The 16,327-nt window shown below is 45.1% G+C and overlaps 1 protein-coding gene across 4 annotated transcripts in view; it reads right to left on the bottom strand.

Annotated features, from left to right (window-relative positions):
* ZNF268 (zinc finger protein 268) overlaps positions 1 to 16,269 on the bottom strand; it is a 47,672-nt gene extending 31,403 nt beyond the window's left edge. For 2 of the 4 annotated variants that reach the window (XM_082417683.1, XM_082417686.1), the window contains exons 1-2: positions 5,997 to 16,269; positions 5,600 to 5,681 (exon numbers count right to left, since the gene is read on the bottom strand). In XM_082417683.1, the coding sequence (XP_082273809.1) occupies positions 5,600 to 5,632 (33 nt within the window). In that variant the 5' untranslated portion in view covers positions 5,633 to 5,681; positions 5,997 to 16,269. Of the gene's footprint in view, positions 1 to 5,599; positions 5,682 to 5,841 lie in introns of all 4 variants that reach the window. The other 2 variants (XM_082417685.1, XM_082417684.1) reach the window with 2 other exon arrangements.
* Between the last annotated feature and the right edge of the window lie 58 nt (positions 16,270 to 16,327).

Here is a 16,327-nt window from a genome sequence, read left to right as displayed (position 1 = left end):
ATAAATATTTTTTAAAAATTAAAAAAAAAAAAAAATTATCAGTCAAAAAAGAGCCAAGAGAAAAAAAAAAAAAAAAAACAGATCAGGTACAGCAAACACAGTATAGAAAAAACACAGTAAGATGGTAGATTTAAACTCAAATATAACAGTAATTACGTTAATCATAACGGACAGTGTCTAAGTTAAGTACAAAGATTGACAGACTGATTTTAAAAAATGATGCATTTTAAAAAAGACACATCTAAAAGATAAAGATACAAAAAAGTCAAAAGCTGAAGAAAAAAAAAAAAAAAGCTAAAGAAAAATATATGACAAGCAATTAACCAAAAGGAGGCTCCTACACCTATAAAAATATAAAACAGACTTTAAGACAAAAAAAGGATTCCTGGACATAAGGTGACTCCACAATCATCAAAGCCTCGAGTCACAAGGAGAATGTAGTTTTCAGCTTGTCTGGAAGGGGTGAGCAGCCTGCTCAAAGACAGCCAAGCGGGTGACAGGCCGCCGCATTACCTGGCCGCCACCTAGCCCGACAGCTGAGCGCTGAGCCGGCTCCAGAGGCCTGATGGCGGCCGGCCACTCCCCGCCCACTGCTGGCAGCGCACAGGGGCTGCCTCTGCCCGCAGCCTCCTTCTCCCTCGCCTTCGCACGGCTAATTCCACAGGTCCTTTGAGAGCAGCTGCCAAGGTCACTTCCTGGGCTTCCCTCTGCCCCAGCGCGAATCCCGTGGCCACCTGGCCTGCCCTCTGTCCCCTCTCTCAACTCCCAGGGCTGCCTTTGACCCGTGTATCCTCAGTGCCTAACAGGTACCTGGAATATATAAACAAGGGTGCATGAGGATTGTTAGTTTTGAAAGAGTAATTCATGAACACTGCCACATTTTAACAGGAAATTATCGGGGCTTCCTTGGTGGTGCCGTGGTTAAGAATCCGCCTGCCAGTGCAGGGGACACGGGTTCAATCCCTGGTCCGGGAGTATCCCACATGCCACAGAGCAACTAAGCCCGTGCACCACAACTACTGAGCCCGCGAGCCACAACTACTGAAGCCCGCGTGCCTAGAGCCCGTGCTCCGCAACAAGAGAAGCCACCGCAGTGAGAAGCCCGCACACCGCAACAAAGAGTAGCCCCCGCTCGCCACAACTAGAGAAAGCCCACGCACAGCAACGAAGACCCAACGCAGCCAAAAATAAATAAATAAAAATTTACATATAAAAAAAAACCTGGGAATTATCATTTTAACCTTTAATTCGCCAAGAGGGTCAGTCTGGGCGCAGCTGAAGACATTCAGCCTGATATGCACGGGAGCGCTGGCCAACCTTCCTCTGAAAGGCCCCGTCAGGCAGAATTCCCTTCTCTCTCCCACACCCCCTCGCGTCAGTCTTGAAGCCCCAACTCACTGCACTGCAAACTATGCTATTAGCATGTCGTGGTGGTGACCGTGGTGACGGTGTTTGGCGGTGGTCCATGGGAGCAGAGGCCCTGCCCAACGCCGGAGAAAAAGGGAAACAAGGTTCCCTGGTTTAAAATAAGTCAACTCCTACATGAGAGGAGGACACGGAAAATCTTTCCAAGCCCCTAGGAATGCAGACTCCCTGAAGTGAATTTGTAATGACACATTTAAGGGAGGGAAGTGTCAACAGCAGAAAGTAGCCAAACTGAAAAAACAAAACCTGCCAGTAAGTGCCCAGCATCCTCCAAGGAAAGAAACAGAGACTTAGGGGCTCACAGGCCTCAGTGCTACGTCACCGCCGAGGACCACCTCCCTCTGTTCTGAATTCACACTCATCTACAGCCTTCTAATTACGAGGTATCACTCTGGATACCCAGGAGGGGACACCCAGAATATGGGTCGAGGATGTCACCGGCCACGGGAAAGGGACTCCTGTGTTGCACAGTTTTAAAATGTCTTGCATATGATATCCTTTCCGCTTTCAGCGCACCCCTGAGTGGGGTCATCCACATCCTATCATTCCCCAGGGACTGGGCCACACACACCCACTGCGTCCAGGGCACGGCAAGGGACTTAACTGCTCCTGAGTCCAAGGAGCAGCTGATAAGTGACCTATTGTGGGTAAACAATAACTACTATTAGGGCCCAGGAGTCTAGAATCTCTGTCTCTTGAGAAATTCTCAGGCTACACCCTGAGGCAGTAGAGTACACTGGCTAGGGAAGCAGGTGTAGGGCCATCCCATCCAGGTTCAAATCCTGACTCTGCACAAACCAGCAGTGTAACCTGGTCCCAAGAAGAGGCACTGATGAATACCTACAGCAGACGCAGCTCAGAACCCCACGCACCGTGAGCGCTGAGCATTCACGCTGGGCTGGAATGGTAAGAAGTACAGGACTACTTACACAAAATCTAAACAGTGACCACGGACTAGGTGAAAAGCACAAGCTGGCTGTCAGAAAAGAGGACTCACCTTCCAAACACCCCCAATTCTGTCTAGTCTCTCCGTTTCCACTGCTCCAGGCAACACCTCCTCCGCCTCTCGTCTGCGCCCCTGCAGTCGCCCATTCTCCACTGAGCAGCCAGAGGGTCTCTGAAGAGCCCAACCCCCTTTCCTAACACAGCAGCTTCCCAGCCTGATCGGGCCTCTGGCCCCCTCCGTGTCTGTCTGCTCCCCTCCCCTCCCCGCCAACCCGGGCCACACAGGCCTTCCTTCCCTGCTACAAAGGCACGGACCCTCCCCCACCTCGGGGCCTTGGCGATGGCTGTTCCCACCCTGCATGTTCATGCACCTGCTCTTCCCAAGGCCGGCTACTCTGGTAACTCAGACCTGCAAACGTCACCTCCTCCATGGGACCTTCCCCAAACACCCAATCTTTCACATCAACCAATATTAATTCCATGTACAACACGACAACGACGTTTCCTGTTCACTTGTAAGTAGTTTCTCCATCATTTACATGGCATCTGCCTTCCTCCACCAGAGTACAAACTCCCCAAAGCATGGATCCTGTCAGTCTCGTTCACCACCACATGCCTGGACCTGGAAGGGGGCCTGGCACATAGTGGGTGCTCAATAAATACCTGGAGACTGAAAACATGATGAACACTTCAAAGACCAAAGCCTGGGATTTGCATCTATCAGTTCACTCTTCCGCCCAAGAGGGTGTATGCTGTCCTGTTAAGAACTCAGAGCAGGGAGGGCTTCCCTGGTGACTCAGTGGTTAAGAATCTGCCTGTCAATGCAGGGGACACGGGTTCCAGCCCTGGGCCGGGAAGATGCCACATGCCGCGGAGCAACTAAGCCCATGTGCCGCAAGTACTGAGCCTGAGCTCTAGAGCCCGTGAGCCACAACTACTGGGCCCACGTGCCACAACTACTGAAGCCCACGCGCCTAGAGCCCGTGCACCACAACAAAGAGTAGCCCCCCCTCACCACAACTAGAGAAAGTCCGTGTGCAGCAACAAAGACCCAACGCAGCCAAAAATAAATTATAAATAAATAAATAAAAGAACGCAGAGGAGAGAGCGTGAGCCCCTGGGTTTGAATTCTGTCTTCTGCTGAGTGATCCTGGCAGACCGCCTGCCTCTCTTTGTCACCTTTCCTTGTCTTTAAATGGGGCTAAGAGTCCTACCTTCCTATGAGGCTGCTGGGAGGATCAGTTTGTATCTGTGAAGTGCTGAGACCCAGGGCTAGGGAGAGTAGACACTGTAGAAATGTTAACTAGTATTACTGAAGTTGTAAAGTTTTCTTTATACAAGTCCTCTGCATTGCTCAGGTTTATAGTACTTTCACCTGTTTTACTGCCATTGCAAATAGGCTAATTTCCCTCATTATAACTTCTAAACAGATACAATTTATAAACAGGAAACGTACTGACTTTTAGACTGATTTTGTACCAAGGAATCTTACTGGATTCTCCTCAAGCTACCACTCTCTTCCCACAACCACAGGGCACACTGATTCAGTCCACATGGCTGTCTCCCTGCCTCATTCCCATTTCTGCAACCAACCGCTGCTCCCTCTACCCCACTCCTTCCTCTCCTGCCCAACAAACACCCACACTCACACTCTGCTCTGGAAATATCACAGCGAAACCCACCACTACCATCACCACCAAGTCCGATTTGAACTTCTGTGACATAACAGTACTTGACCTCCCTGGGGCATCTCACATGGCAACCATTTTTGAGGTTTCTTTTTCTTTGACTCTGAAACACAAGTCTCTCCATTTCTCTCATTTCTATGGGGCTGCTCAACCTTCAGCCCCTCCTCCACCACCTTCCCTTGTCCATCCCCTGACCACTGCCCTCAGTGCTCTTCCCAGGAAACATGTGCTCCTTGAGCTAATCTGGCTATACCTACTCAGTGATACCTGTCCAGACCTTTCTCTCGAGACAGGTGCCTACCCACCTGCCCACCAGCACCCGCAGGGTCCCACCATATCTAAAGGAAATGTCCACCAGCCCTCCATAACAACTCTGATGGTCTTCCCTGACTCAGGGAATGGTACCACTCCCAACCCAGGTCCACAGAGCAGACCTCCAGCAGTTATGCCTGCCTCTTCTGGCTTGCTCACCACCAGCACCCAACTAGTTACCAAGTCCAGTTGCTTCTGACCCTACCGTCTTTCTCCCTAGAGGATAAAATCCAAGTGTTTTTTTTTTTCTTCTTTTTTTTTTTTTTTGGCCATGCCGTGCAGCTTGCGGGATTTTACTTCCCCGACCAGGGATTGAACCCGGGGCCATGGCAGTGAAAGCACCGAGTCCCAACCACTGGACCACCAGGGAAGTCCCCAAATCCAAGTTTTTAATGTGATCCTCAAAGGCCTCTACGATCCAATCTCTGCCTATGGCTCTGGCCTCATTTCTTAATACACACTCCACCACCACCATCACCTACAAAACCATAAACTCTACATTTCAGCAACTGTAAAGTGTTCCAAGGTCACCAACATACTACATCACTTCAAGCCTCTCAAATTTGCACGTTGCTTCCTTTCCCTAGGCTGACCTTCAGTCCCTTGTTCACCTCATTCACCTTTCAAATCTCAGTTTAAGACTCCCTTATTAATCCCTGAAGCATTTCTTGGGGTGTCCTTACTTCCAAAACTGGCCCTGTGCTGTGTGTCTCCATACACTTCCACGGCCGGCTCTCGGAGGACCCCTAACGTGTCACTGTGCTCATACATTTTCTTGCCCACAATTCCCACCAGACCATGGCTCTTCCAAAGCAGGAACGACCTATCTTCGCACCTTTAGCACCTGCCCCAGGGTCCAGCAAACAAAAGACAATAAACAAAACTGTTGAATAACCAAAGGGGCAAATGCATAACTTCCCAAATGAGGCCCCAAAATCTTAGACACGGAAAGAAAAAACTAAGAAAATATTTGTCGAAGAAATTAGAAAATGGATGATGACCCCTCGTTTAACTCAAGGCTCAAGGTACAGAATTGGCAGAAAAGAGACTGAAAGAAAGAGTAAAGTAACAGTCTGACAACAAGAAGCACTTCTGGACGGCCCAACGTCATCTAAAGGAGGTGCAGTGGCTTGGAAGCCCCACGCAAGCTCCGACCCTGGAAAAGATGGATGAGCACACGTCGGTGTTCAGGGCGCTTTTCAGAAACGAGAGAAAAACCCCCGACTCACCCAGACGGCAGCCGTCCGGACCCTGGTGGCCATCCTCACGGCCAGTTTTGTGCGCCCTGCGGGGGGTGGCAGGACCCGACGGCTGCGGGAGAAGAGAACCGTGAGGGAACCGGGAACCGGTCTCCCCGCCGCTCCCACGCCCACGCGGGACCCTCCTGCCCCCCCGAGGACCCGCCCCTCCCTTCCCACGGCCGGGCCTCCTTCCCTCACGCAGCGGCGGGGTTCCCCAGCTCCGCCCCCACCTACACACACGCGATCGGCTCAGGGCAGGCGCGGGGGAGGCCAGACTAGTCTGCACGGTCCGCCGCCCTGACACGGGAGGGATTCGGCGCGCGCGGATCCCCCAAGCCCTGAACCGGCAGCGGGGGATGCGGGGGAGACCGGCTCCGCAGCCGACCTCCCGGATCTGCAGCCAGAGCCACTCGGTCCTCGCTCTCGACTGTGCGGCGCCCGCTCCGGGTGCTTCGGCGACGGCCCTCGGGCAGACAAGGTCGGCGCGCTCCAGCTCAGGTCCCCACGACGAGCAGGGGACGCACACCGCCCACCAGTGCTCTCCCGGCTGGGGCCGAGCCGACGGCGGCCGCTAGAGACGCACAGGAAATGCGTCAGGGCGACCCGAGAGCAGGACGAACTACAACTCCCGGAAGCCTCTGCGGGCGTTCCTCCTGCGCGGGGCGGCTCCAGCCGAGGGCCGCCGGGACGGGGCGCTGCGGCCGCGAAGCGCAGGCCCTTCCCGCCCCACCCCTGGGCGCGGGCGCGCAGACTTTCAGTGATACAGAGGATTAAAATAATTGACAGGAATAGCGCAAAGGCAGGAGGCGTATAAGTTCAGTTAAAAGTGTTCTAAGTTTCCTGCTTTTCCAAATGGTAAAAGTCCTAATTTATACTTTAATAACGCAAAGATTCGTTCCGTTGTATAAGTGACATTTATTTTCCAGGAAAATTAGGAGTGGCATTGTCTTCCTTTGGGGATGGGGGTGGGTGAATCCTTTAAATGTCTGGCTTAATATAAAACAGCTGGAGTCTCATATGTGCTTCTGCGTTCACTCTGTTGCATGTGTTGCTTATGTGGAAGTATCAATATATAAAAAAATCTGGCCTCACATAGGTATGTGTCAATAGTTGGAAAAGGACAGGGTATTTTAATATACTTAGATGACTGCATATTCTTTGTAGTAAAAGTTGAACAAGGAATAGGTCAGTTTCAGTGTACGATCTGAAACCAGAGAGGTGAGCTTTTTCTACTCTATTAAAACCCATTGGTCTGTCTTGCACTTTGAATGCATAGTTTTATCAGGCATGATTTTGTAACAACATGCATTGGTCATTTGGAAAATATTGGTTCACTGACTAATGCAGATCTTCCAAACACTGACACTTCTCCTTATACAACATGAAAGCTCGTATTCATCAATATCATCATTGATCTTAAGTACTGGGAATCTGTGAAGTTCACAGTGGCAGATACAAGATTTCCAAAATTGTTTGCACTTGAAAACTCTAGCTTTGTTTTGGCAGACAATGCTGGCACTTGTTCCCCTTGTGTGACAGCTCACTTGGTTGGCAGTTGAGAATGTGTCTGCCTCACCCACGTTTGCCTCACCTTTCAGTCCTACTTTCACGCAAAGTTCAGCTCCCAACTCAATCACACAAGTGCATTTTCTGGAGACAGTTATGGAACTTCAGGACGCAGCACAGAATATTTGTTGCATAGATACTAAAAAGATACGGACTCAAGAGTTGAGATTTAATAAAATTAGTTTTCACTGCTCCATCAAGGACATCCAGAAGCGAAATTGGTCCTTTTCTCTTCTTTTTTTAACTGTGAATGTGATGATGAAGAACATAATGGTGACTAATAAATGTCTTTGGTGCCACTTCCTAGATGCATGGGGAGTGCCCACAGTGGTACCCCTATGGCTTTTGCACCATCAGAGCAAGTTCAACACAGTAGGCAACATCTTGAGTTTGGAATATCAGTACTCGCTGTAAAATTCTTTCAACTTTTCTGTATGTTTGAAATTTTTCATAATAAAATATTGGAGGAAAATATTGTGGAAGAGACAAACTTTTCAATAAATTGTGCAAGCCAAAAATTAATTAATTAATTAATTAATTAATTAATTTTAAAAAATTGTGCAGGAACAATGACATAGCTATACAAGAATAGGAAAAAAAACTGCTGTCTCACAATATATTTAAAATAAATTCTAAATAGATTAAATATGGGACTTCCCTGGTGGCGCAGTGGTTAAGAATCCTCCTGCCAATGCAGGGGACATCAGTTCAAGCCCTGGTCCAGGAAGATCCCCCACACGGTGGAGCAACTAAGCCCGTGCACCACAACTACTGAGCCCGTGTGCCACAACTACTGAAGCCTGCGCACCTAGAGCCCGTGCTCCGCAACAAGAGAAGCCACTGCATGAGAAGCCCGCGCACCACAACAAAGAATAGACCCAGCTCCCTGCAGCTAGAGAAAGCCCGCGTGCACAAACAAAGACCCAATGCAGCCAAAAATAAAAATAAATAAATTTATTTTTAAAAAGTAGATTAAATATTAAACGTGGAAAGGAAGGCTCTACAGGTTTTAGGTTGAAATGTAGAGTTAGCATCCTTTGCCCACTGATTTGTTAACCAATCCCTGTTATCTGCTAAGTTCTCATGTTGTGTTAGTTTTCTGTGCTGCTGTAACAAAACACCACAAACTTGGTGGCTTAAAACCACACACATTTATTATCTTACAGTTCTGAAGGTCGAAGGTCCGACACAGGTCTTCCTGGGCTAAAGCAAGGCATTGGCAGGGCTGCATGCCCTTCTGGAGGCTGCTGGGGAAAACCCTCTCCTTGCCTTTTCCAGATTTTAGAGGCCACGAGCATTTCTTGGCTCAGGCCCCCGTCTTCCACCTTCAGAACCAGCAACAGAGGGCTGAGTCCTCCTCGTGCTGCGTCGCTCTGGTCTCCTTTTCTGTCTCCCTCTTCCACCTTTAAGGACTCGTGTGATGACATTAGGCCCACACAACAATCCAGGATAATCTTTCTATTTTAAGGTCGGCCGATAGCAAACTTGGTTGCCCTTTGCCCTGCAAGGTAATACATTTATAGGTTCCAGGATTGGGATGTGGACGTCTTCCAGGAGCCATTATTCTGCTGTTCTGTTTCTCATCTCTTTATTTTGTTCCATTGATATTTGCCTATAATGGGGGTCTGCAAACTTTCTCTGTAAAAGGCCGGTGTATTAGTTTTCTAGAGCTGCTATAATAAAGTACCAGAGGGTGGCTTAAACAACAGGAATTAATTTTCTCACAGTTCTGGAGGCTGAAAGTCTGAGATAAATGTGTCAGCAGAGTTGGTTTCTGCTGAGGCCTCTCTCCTTGGCTTGTAGATGGCCATCTTCTCCCTGTGTCCTCACAGGCCATCACTCTGTGCAGGTCTGTGTCCTAATCTCCTCTTCTTTGTAAGGACGCCAGCAGTCATATTGGATTAGGGCCTGACCTAATATTCTCATTTTGACTTAAAATGTTTAAACTTTAAAGACCCTAAACAGTGACATTCTGAGTTACTGGGGATTAGGACTTCAACAAAGGAATTTTGGGGGACATAATTCAGCCCATAACAATCAGTTAGTAAATATTTTAGGTTTCCTGGGCCATAGTCTGTCATAAGTACTGAATTCTGCCATTGTAGCACAAAAGCAGCTATAGATATTACATAAAATGAACATGGCTGTGTTCCAGTAAAACTTGGACAGCAGGCCAGATTTGGCCTCCTGGTCCACACTATGGGAATCCATCATTGTCTTGTTATGTCATCACAGCAAGCCTTGACAAGTAGTGAGTCAAAGCCCTTTTTTATTGTCATTCTTCAAAAAGGCCTCGGTTATTTTTCCTCCTTTGGTCTTGCATGTACATTGTAGGCTTTGCTTGCCAAGTTCCATGTAAAAGCCTTCATAATAAAGGGTGATACGTGCCAAGCTGTATCTCCACGGGGCAGGCACTGCCACTTCACTGTACAACACTCCTCCCGCCTTTGCTGAAAGAACACTGTATATGCTCAGGTGCTGGTTGGCCGTACGTTTGTGGTTCAGTGGGTGGGTGTTGGCTTCTTCATCAATTCATTCAACTAATATTCACTGAACGCCCACTATGAGCCATACTTCACTCATTAAAGTGAAGCATTCATTCTGGTGGGGAAGACAGATAGTAAACAGGTAGGTAGGTAGCTAGATTGAAAGGTTACAAGCACTGTGGAAAAAATGAAAAGAACAGGGTAAAGGGGATTAGCAGTGCCCGTGGGGTGGCTGCACGTTTAAATAAAGCAGCATCTTAGATTCCTAGGCCTGCTGTAACAAAGCACCACAGAGTGTGGGCTTAAACCACAGAAATTTATTGTCTCACAGTTCTGGACCCTAGAAGTCCAAAATCAAGGTGTTGGTGGGATCGGTTCCTTCTGAGGACTGTGAGGGAAGGACCTGTTGCAGGCCTCACTCCTGGACTTGTAGACCCTTCTGCCACCTGTGTCTCTTCACATCACCTTCCCTCGATCTGTATCTCTGTGCCCAAATTTCCCCCTTTTCTAAATAAGGACACTAGTGATACTGGATCAGGGTCCACCCTAACGACCTCACTTTAACTTGACTACCTCTGTAAAGACACTTCCTCAAAGTAAGGTCACATTCTGATACTGGGGATTACGACTTCAACACATGAATTTTGGGAGGACACAGTTCAATCCATAACAGGCAGTCTAGGTAGGACTAATTTGTAAGGCAATACCCTCTAAATCTAATCTCCTTCCACAGGGCTGTGTGACAAGGGAACTTTGTCACTAAAAATATCTAAAACTTAATTCCTAACATATGGAGCCAAAGGCAGTTGGCTTTTCCAGCCCTCTGAAGGCCCACATCTTTGGAATCTCTGTTCCCTTCCATCTGTCACCTAAATTTATCTCATAATTGGAACGTCTTGCCGACCTCAACCACTAGCTGTTTATACACACCATTGCTTTCTTTTCAACCAGTACAGCTGCTGAGACACTAGACACATGGCCACCTTGCAACTTATTTACGGACAAAGGTAACTAGGTCAATTTTTTTTCACTTCTTGCCATTAACAAGAAAACAGATTTAATCAATATGTGCTTAATTCATGGATGAATATAAAGAAAATATTTTGATTCCCCATGGCCTATAGCATTGGTGACTGAGATGCTGGGCCTTTCTTAGGATTCCCCAGTGGTTTCCCATTACCCTTAGGAGAGCGCCAGGACCCTTAGACAGATAGATGTGCAGGCAGTAGGAGCGGCAGGAAACCAGCAGACGCTGGAACCCAAGTGATCTAGGCGCCTCCACTTCTTACTGGGCCACCGGGACAAGTCACTCTGAACTCACGAGATGGAAGGAAGGAGACGCATTAACAGAACTGGTGTGAAAACCAAATGAGAGGGTGCCTGTAACTCATGTGCCACACGACACTTTAACATAATTAGTTTACTTTCTTCCCGTTAGGACCTGGTTTCCACTTAGTAGCTGTGTCATTTTAAGATATCACGTCACTAACACAGTGACAGTATAAAGAGGGAGACCTCTAGAGGTCGTTGTTTGAGCAGGGTCTGAGTGAATTTGTCTCAGGAGAGGACAACAATGGTCGTGCGTATTTGTGTTTTACATTAGAATAGCTGATTTTATAAAAACCTCTGCTATGTCAGACTATCTTATTTCAGATCTGCCACAGTTGCTGGTTGTTTTTCTTTCTTTTTTTGTTTTTTGGCTGCATTGGGTCTTTGTTGCTGCACGCAGGCTTTCGCTAGTTATGGTGAGTGGGGGCTACTCTTCGTTGCAGTGTGCGGGCTTCTCATTGCAGTGGCTTCTCTTGTTGCAGAGCATGGGCTCTAGGAATGTGGACTTCAGTAGTTGTGGAGTGCGGGCTCTAGAGCACAGGCTCAGTAGTTGTGGCGCACAGGCTTAGTTGCTCCCTGGCATGTGGGATCTTCCCGGACCAGGGCTAGAACCCGTGTCCCCTGCATTGGCAGGTGGATTCTTAACCACTGTGCCACCAGGGAAGTCCCTGTTGGCTGTTTTTCAAATGAAGCTCTACCATTTACTAGCTACATGATTTGGGGCAAATTACTTAAAATTTCCAAACTCTAGTGCCCTTAACTGTAGGGGAATAATATTATGCTCCTCATAGGACTATAGAGAGAAATAAACGCATTAAGGGGCTTCACAGATTGGCTATCTCATATCAAGCTGTCTATGATGAAGATGCGTTACAAAAATAAAAACCACCACACATTCGTAATTAGCGTTCGTTTGGAGCTGCAGGTTTTCTTGTTTCCCAGAAATCCTTGGTTTTCCGATTTTTTAAAAACAACTTTATTGCGGTTAAAGGTTACACACAACAACCTGGATCCAGCTAAAGTGTCCAGTTCAATGAATTTAACAAATGAAGACAGTCATGGAACCACTACCACAACCAAGACACAGGTCACTCCCAGTGGTCCCCTTATGGTCCTGTTTGCAGTCAATTGCTCTCCCACCCGGGCCACAGGTGACCCCTGACCTCTCTCCTTTATCTATTACGCTTTCTAGAATTTTATACATGGGAGTCATATAGTATGTACTCCTTTGTGTCTGAATTCTTAGAATGCTTTTAAGATTTAACCATTTAGCCTTGCAGGGCTAGATTACAATGTGTTTCTCTACTCACATGCTGTGAATTATTATACATGACATCTGTTGAGTTTACTGTATTTGTGTTTGTTCTGGTTTTAGGCGATCACAGTGCTTAACATTCAGGCACACATTTTTGCATGGACATATTTTCACTTCTCTTGGTTATTTACCTAGGAATGGAATTGATGGGTCACGTGGTAACTGTATGTTTAGCCTTTTGAAGACAAGCCAAACTGTTCTCCAAAGTGGCTGTACTATTCTGTAATCCCACCAGCAACGTGTGAGGGTTCCAATCTCTCCAATCTTCAATAACTAGCCTTATCTTTTTTATCTTAGTCATGCTACTAGATGTGAAGTCCTATCTCCTCCTGGTTTTGACTTGCATTTCCCTATGACTGACGCTGTCGAGCATTTTTACAAGGGTTTACTGGCCATCTATACACATTCTTTTGTGAAGCATCTGGCAAATCATTTTGCACATTTTTTTGTTCACCTTCTTACTGTATAATTTATGAGTTAGTTATGAGCATCCTTTGTATTCTGGATACAAGCCCTTGTCAGATATACATATTGTTAATATACCAGTCTATGGATTGCCTTTTCATGTTCTTTTCAAAAGAGCAGAAGTTTTAAAATTTTTATTAAGTCCAATTTATCATTTTTCTTTTATGATTCATGCGTTTTGTTCTATCTTTGCTTAGCCCAGGATCATAATCATTTTCTCCTATGTTTTCTTCCAGATATTGAAAAATTCTAGCTTTTGCATTTAGGTTTGCAATGCATTTTGAGTTATTTATGGATGTGATGTGAGATAAGGGGAGGGTTTTTTCCATACAAATATCCAGTTGTCACACCACCCTTCATTTAAAAGAATGTCTTTTCCACATTGAGTTATTTTGGCTCTCATGTCAAAATTTAATTGACAGTATATGTGTAGGTCAATTTCTGAACTCTCTATCCTGTTTTATTGATCTATATCCACCCTCATGCCAGCATTTTATTAGTATAGTTCTATAGTAAACTTTGAAATTAGGTATTGTAGGCCCTACAACCTTATCCTTTTAAAAAAATTTCTTCAGTTATTCTAGGTCATTTGCATTTCCATATAACTTCCTGATTAGCTTGTCAGTTTCCACACAAATGCCCCTGAACTTAAAGATTAGTTTGCGGAGAATTGCTCTCCTACTATATTGAGTTTGTCCATCCTTGACCATGGTGTATTTCTTCACTTATAATATTTATTACATGCTCTCTATTATGTGTTCTTGAATTTCTTTCAGCAATGTTTTATACTTTCACTGTACAGATCTTGCTCAATTCATTAAACATATCTAAGTATTTCATATTTTTGTATCATTGTGAGATTGTATTTCTGATTTCATTTACAAATTGTTCACTGCTTGTACATATCAATTTTTGTATATTGATCTTGTATCCTGCAACCTTGCCAAATTCCCTTATTAAAGTTCCAGTAGCTTATTTGTAGACAAGAACTTTTGAAGAGAAAATATTCCATCACTGAAAAGATTGTTTTCCTGATCCTAAAAGTAATACATATTCTCTGAAGAGACTTTGAAAAGTACAAAAAAAAAAAAAAAAAAAAAAGAAAAGAAAAGAAAAGCAAACACCAATTCTCCCAATATGCAGGTTAATTGCTATTGATCTTTTGACAAATCTCCTTAGAGTTTTGAGCAAGATTCATTTCCGTTTTTTGAAATTCATTTATTTATACATATCTGAGCTTACTCGGTATTGACAATTATTTATCATGCTTTTTTTGTATACCACAAGGACATTTTTCATGTTACCAAGCTTTCTGTTTGTGTAACCTTAATGTCTATAAATAAAAAATTTTCTATTATACATTTTTAATATTGCAAATTTTGCAGTATTATAAGTACTGTTTCAGTGATCATCCACAGACGTACATTCCTTAGGGTGTTAATAATAGTAATATTATTATTATTAATAGCTAAGACATACAGTACTTCCTAAGTGCCAGGCACTGTTTCAAGTACTTTACACAGTATCTCACTTAATCCACACAACTATCCTCGGACATAGGTACCAGCAGTATCTCCACTACACAGTTCAGGAAAACTGAGCCATAGGTTATCGGAAATTCTAAGAGGCCCAGCTACGGGGCTCCTCTTTTACGCCCACAGAGAACCACTGCTTGTAATGAAAACCACTTCTGGTAGGAGTACGTTACATACGTGAATGGTGTGTAATCACTGAGGAGTTACTCAGCCATAACTGAGGCGCCAGGAGGGTCTCAAAACGTGAGGCCTTCATCCCAACTGTGCCAGAAGAGTGAGCTGTGGCCTCTTGCTCCTGCAGTTCTCAGGTCTCTCGAGTCTAACAAGCATTTCTAGATTAGTCCTGGGAGAGACAGCAAGGTCGTCGTCCTGTTATTCTCAACAATCTTTATATCATTCAACAATCAGTGAGCATCTAACGTATACACATTGTTTGCTGGAAAGTGGCAAATAATGGTCAGTCCCTACACACACAAGATCCATTTACAGAATGAAACAGAGAATTAAAACAGATTCTCTTTCTAAATCTTTTTTGGGTCATGGACTTACCAGAGAATCTGAAGATTAGGTTCCTCTCTCTTAAAGGGAAAACCTCCATACAAAGAGAATGCTTTTGCATGCAATATTAAAAGCTGTTTACTGATCCTCAGAATGCATCCATATACCCACTATGGGTCAGTGATTTCCTTAGTTGGTAAGTTCTGATGCAGGTAAAAGGGAAGACATGTGTGACTGGAAGGGAAGTGAGAACTCCATCAGTTCTTACTGGCAATTGATCAGTTTAAAGTGAATGACAGACACTAGGGTGGGGCAATAATGTAATGTTAACAATCACATCTAATGTAATAAAGCACTTCATACATATGAGGCATGTTCTAAGCTCTTTATGTGTTTGTTTGCTCCTCACCACGATCCCATGAGGTAAGTAATGTTATCCCTAATTTGCAGAGGAGGACATCTGTAAGTTAGGCACAGAGCAGCTAGGCAGCATGCCCAAGTTCACCCAGCAAGGGAAGGACAGAGGTGGGAGTTCAACTTGGGGAGCCCAGCTCAGACGTATACTCTTAACCACTGTTTTCTTCATAAAGATACAGCAGTGCTGTGTCTATTTTAGGAGCATACTTGCTCCAAGTATTGCCCGGGTACCTGCTCCCGCTCAAATGGAGCCTCTCCCTGGCGTGTTCAAGTACCCAATGCTCCTTTAGGTCCCAACAGCCAGAGGATCATTGTGTTTAACCTCCCAAGAGTCTTTAGCAGCTTGTCCCAAGAAGCACAACTCTATGACCCCAAACAACTTAGAATTAATGGGAAAGTTTGCTAGCAGGAGGTTCTCAAGCTTTCTTGATGGTAGAATAGGAGAAACTGGATATCCTTTTTTAATATTTAAAAGCGTCTTCAAATAATTATTACAGTGACACCTAATAGACTATAAAACTCACTCATAATTCCCTTATCTAACAAGTCAATTCTGTTCATTTATCCATAGATACATTTTCAATTGTTACCCACATGCAAATATATTTAAACTGGGTACTAATAGTAGTAAATGTGTTCTTCCTTCTCTGCCTCACATGATAAGATTTTCCCTGCTGCTAGCCAAAATGTGGTTTATATCAGACACATAAAACAGACTAAACACTACAAAGTGTCCCAGGAGAGAGGGACAATCAAGTAAAAAATGGCATCTTAACTCACTGCAATATCATTTTCCATTGTTTGTTACAATAACTATACCCATTTTTTATTCCCCTCAGCAGCAACTCTCATTTATTTGCCTTTTTAAGGTAGCGCTCTCATTTATTTTTTTGAAGGAAACAAAGCTGGATCATCTATCAATAACTCACTTACTTAATGGTTCCTTCTCAGATTTTAGCATTTAACGCTGGGTGAAGAATGCTCCCAGGCCAACTACTTTTGCGGGAATTTGGGAAAAGAAGACAATCTGATATACTAAGGTGAAATTTGTGTGTTTTTCCCCCTCCAGGACCAATTCTCTAGTGCAAGAAAGGGTAGTAACAAG

Source organism: Balaenoptera physalus, assembly GCF_965194825.1.
Source record: "Balaenoptera physalus genome assembly, chromosome: 12".
Classification (NCBI taxonomy): domain Eukaryota; kingdom Metazoa; phylum Chordata; class Mammalia; order Artiodactyla; family Balaenopteridae; genus Balaenoptera; species Balaenoptera physalus.
Note: the sequence above shows the minus strand (reverse complement) of the source record. Positions and strands in the feature narration are given on the sequence as shown.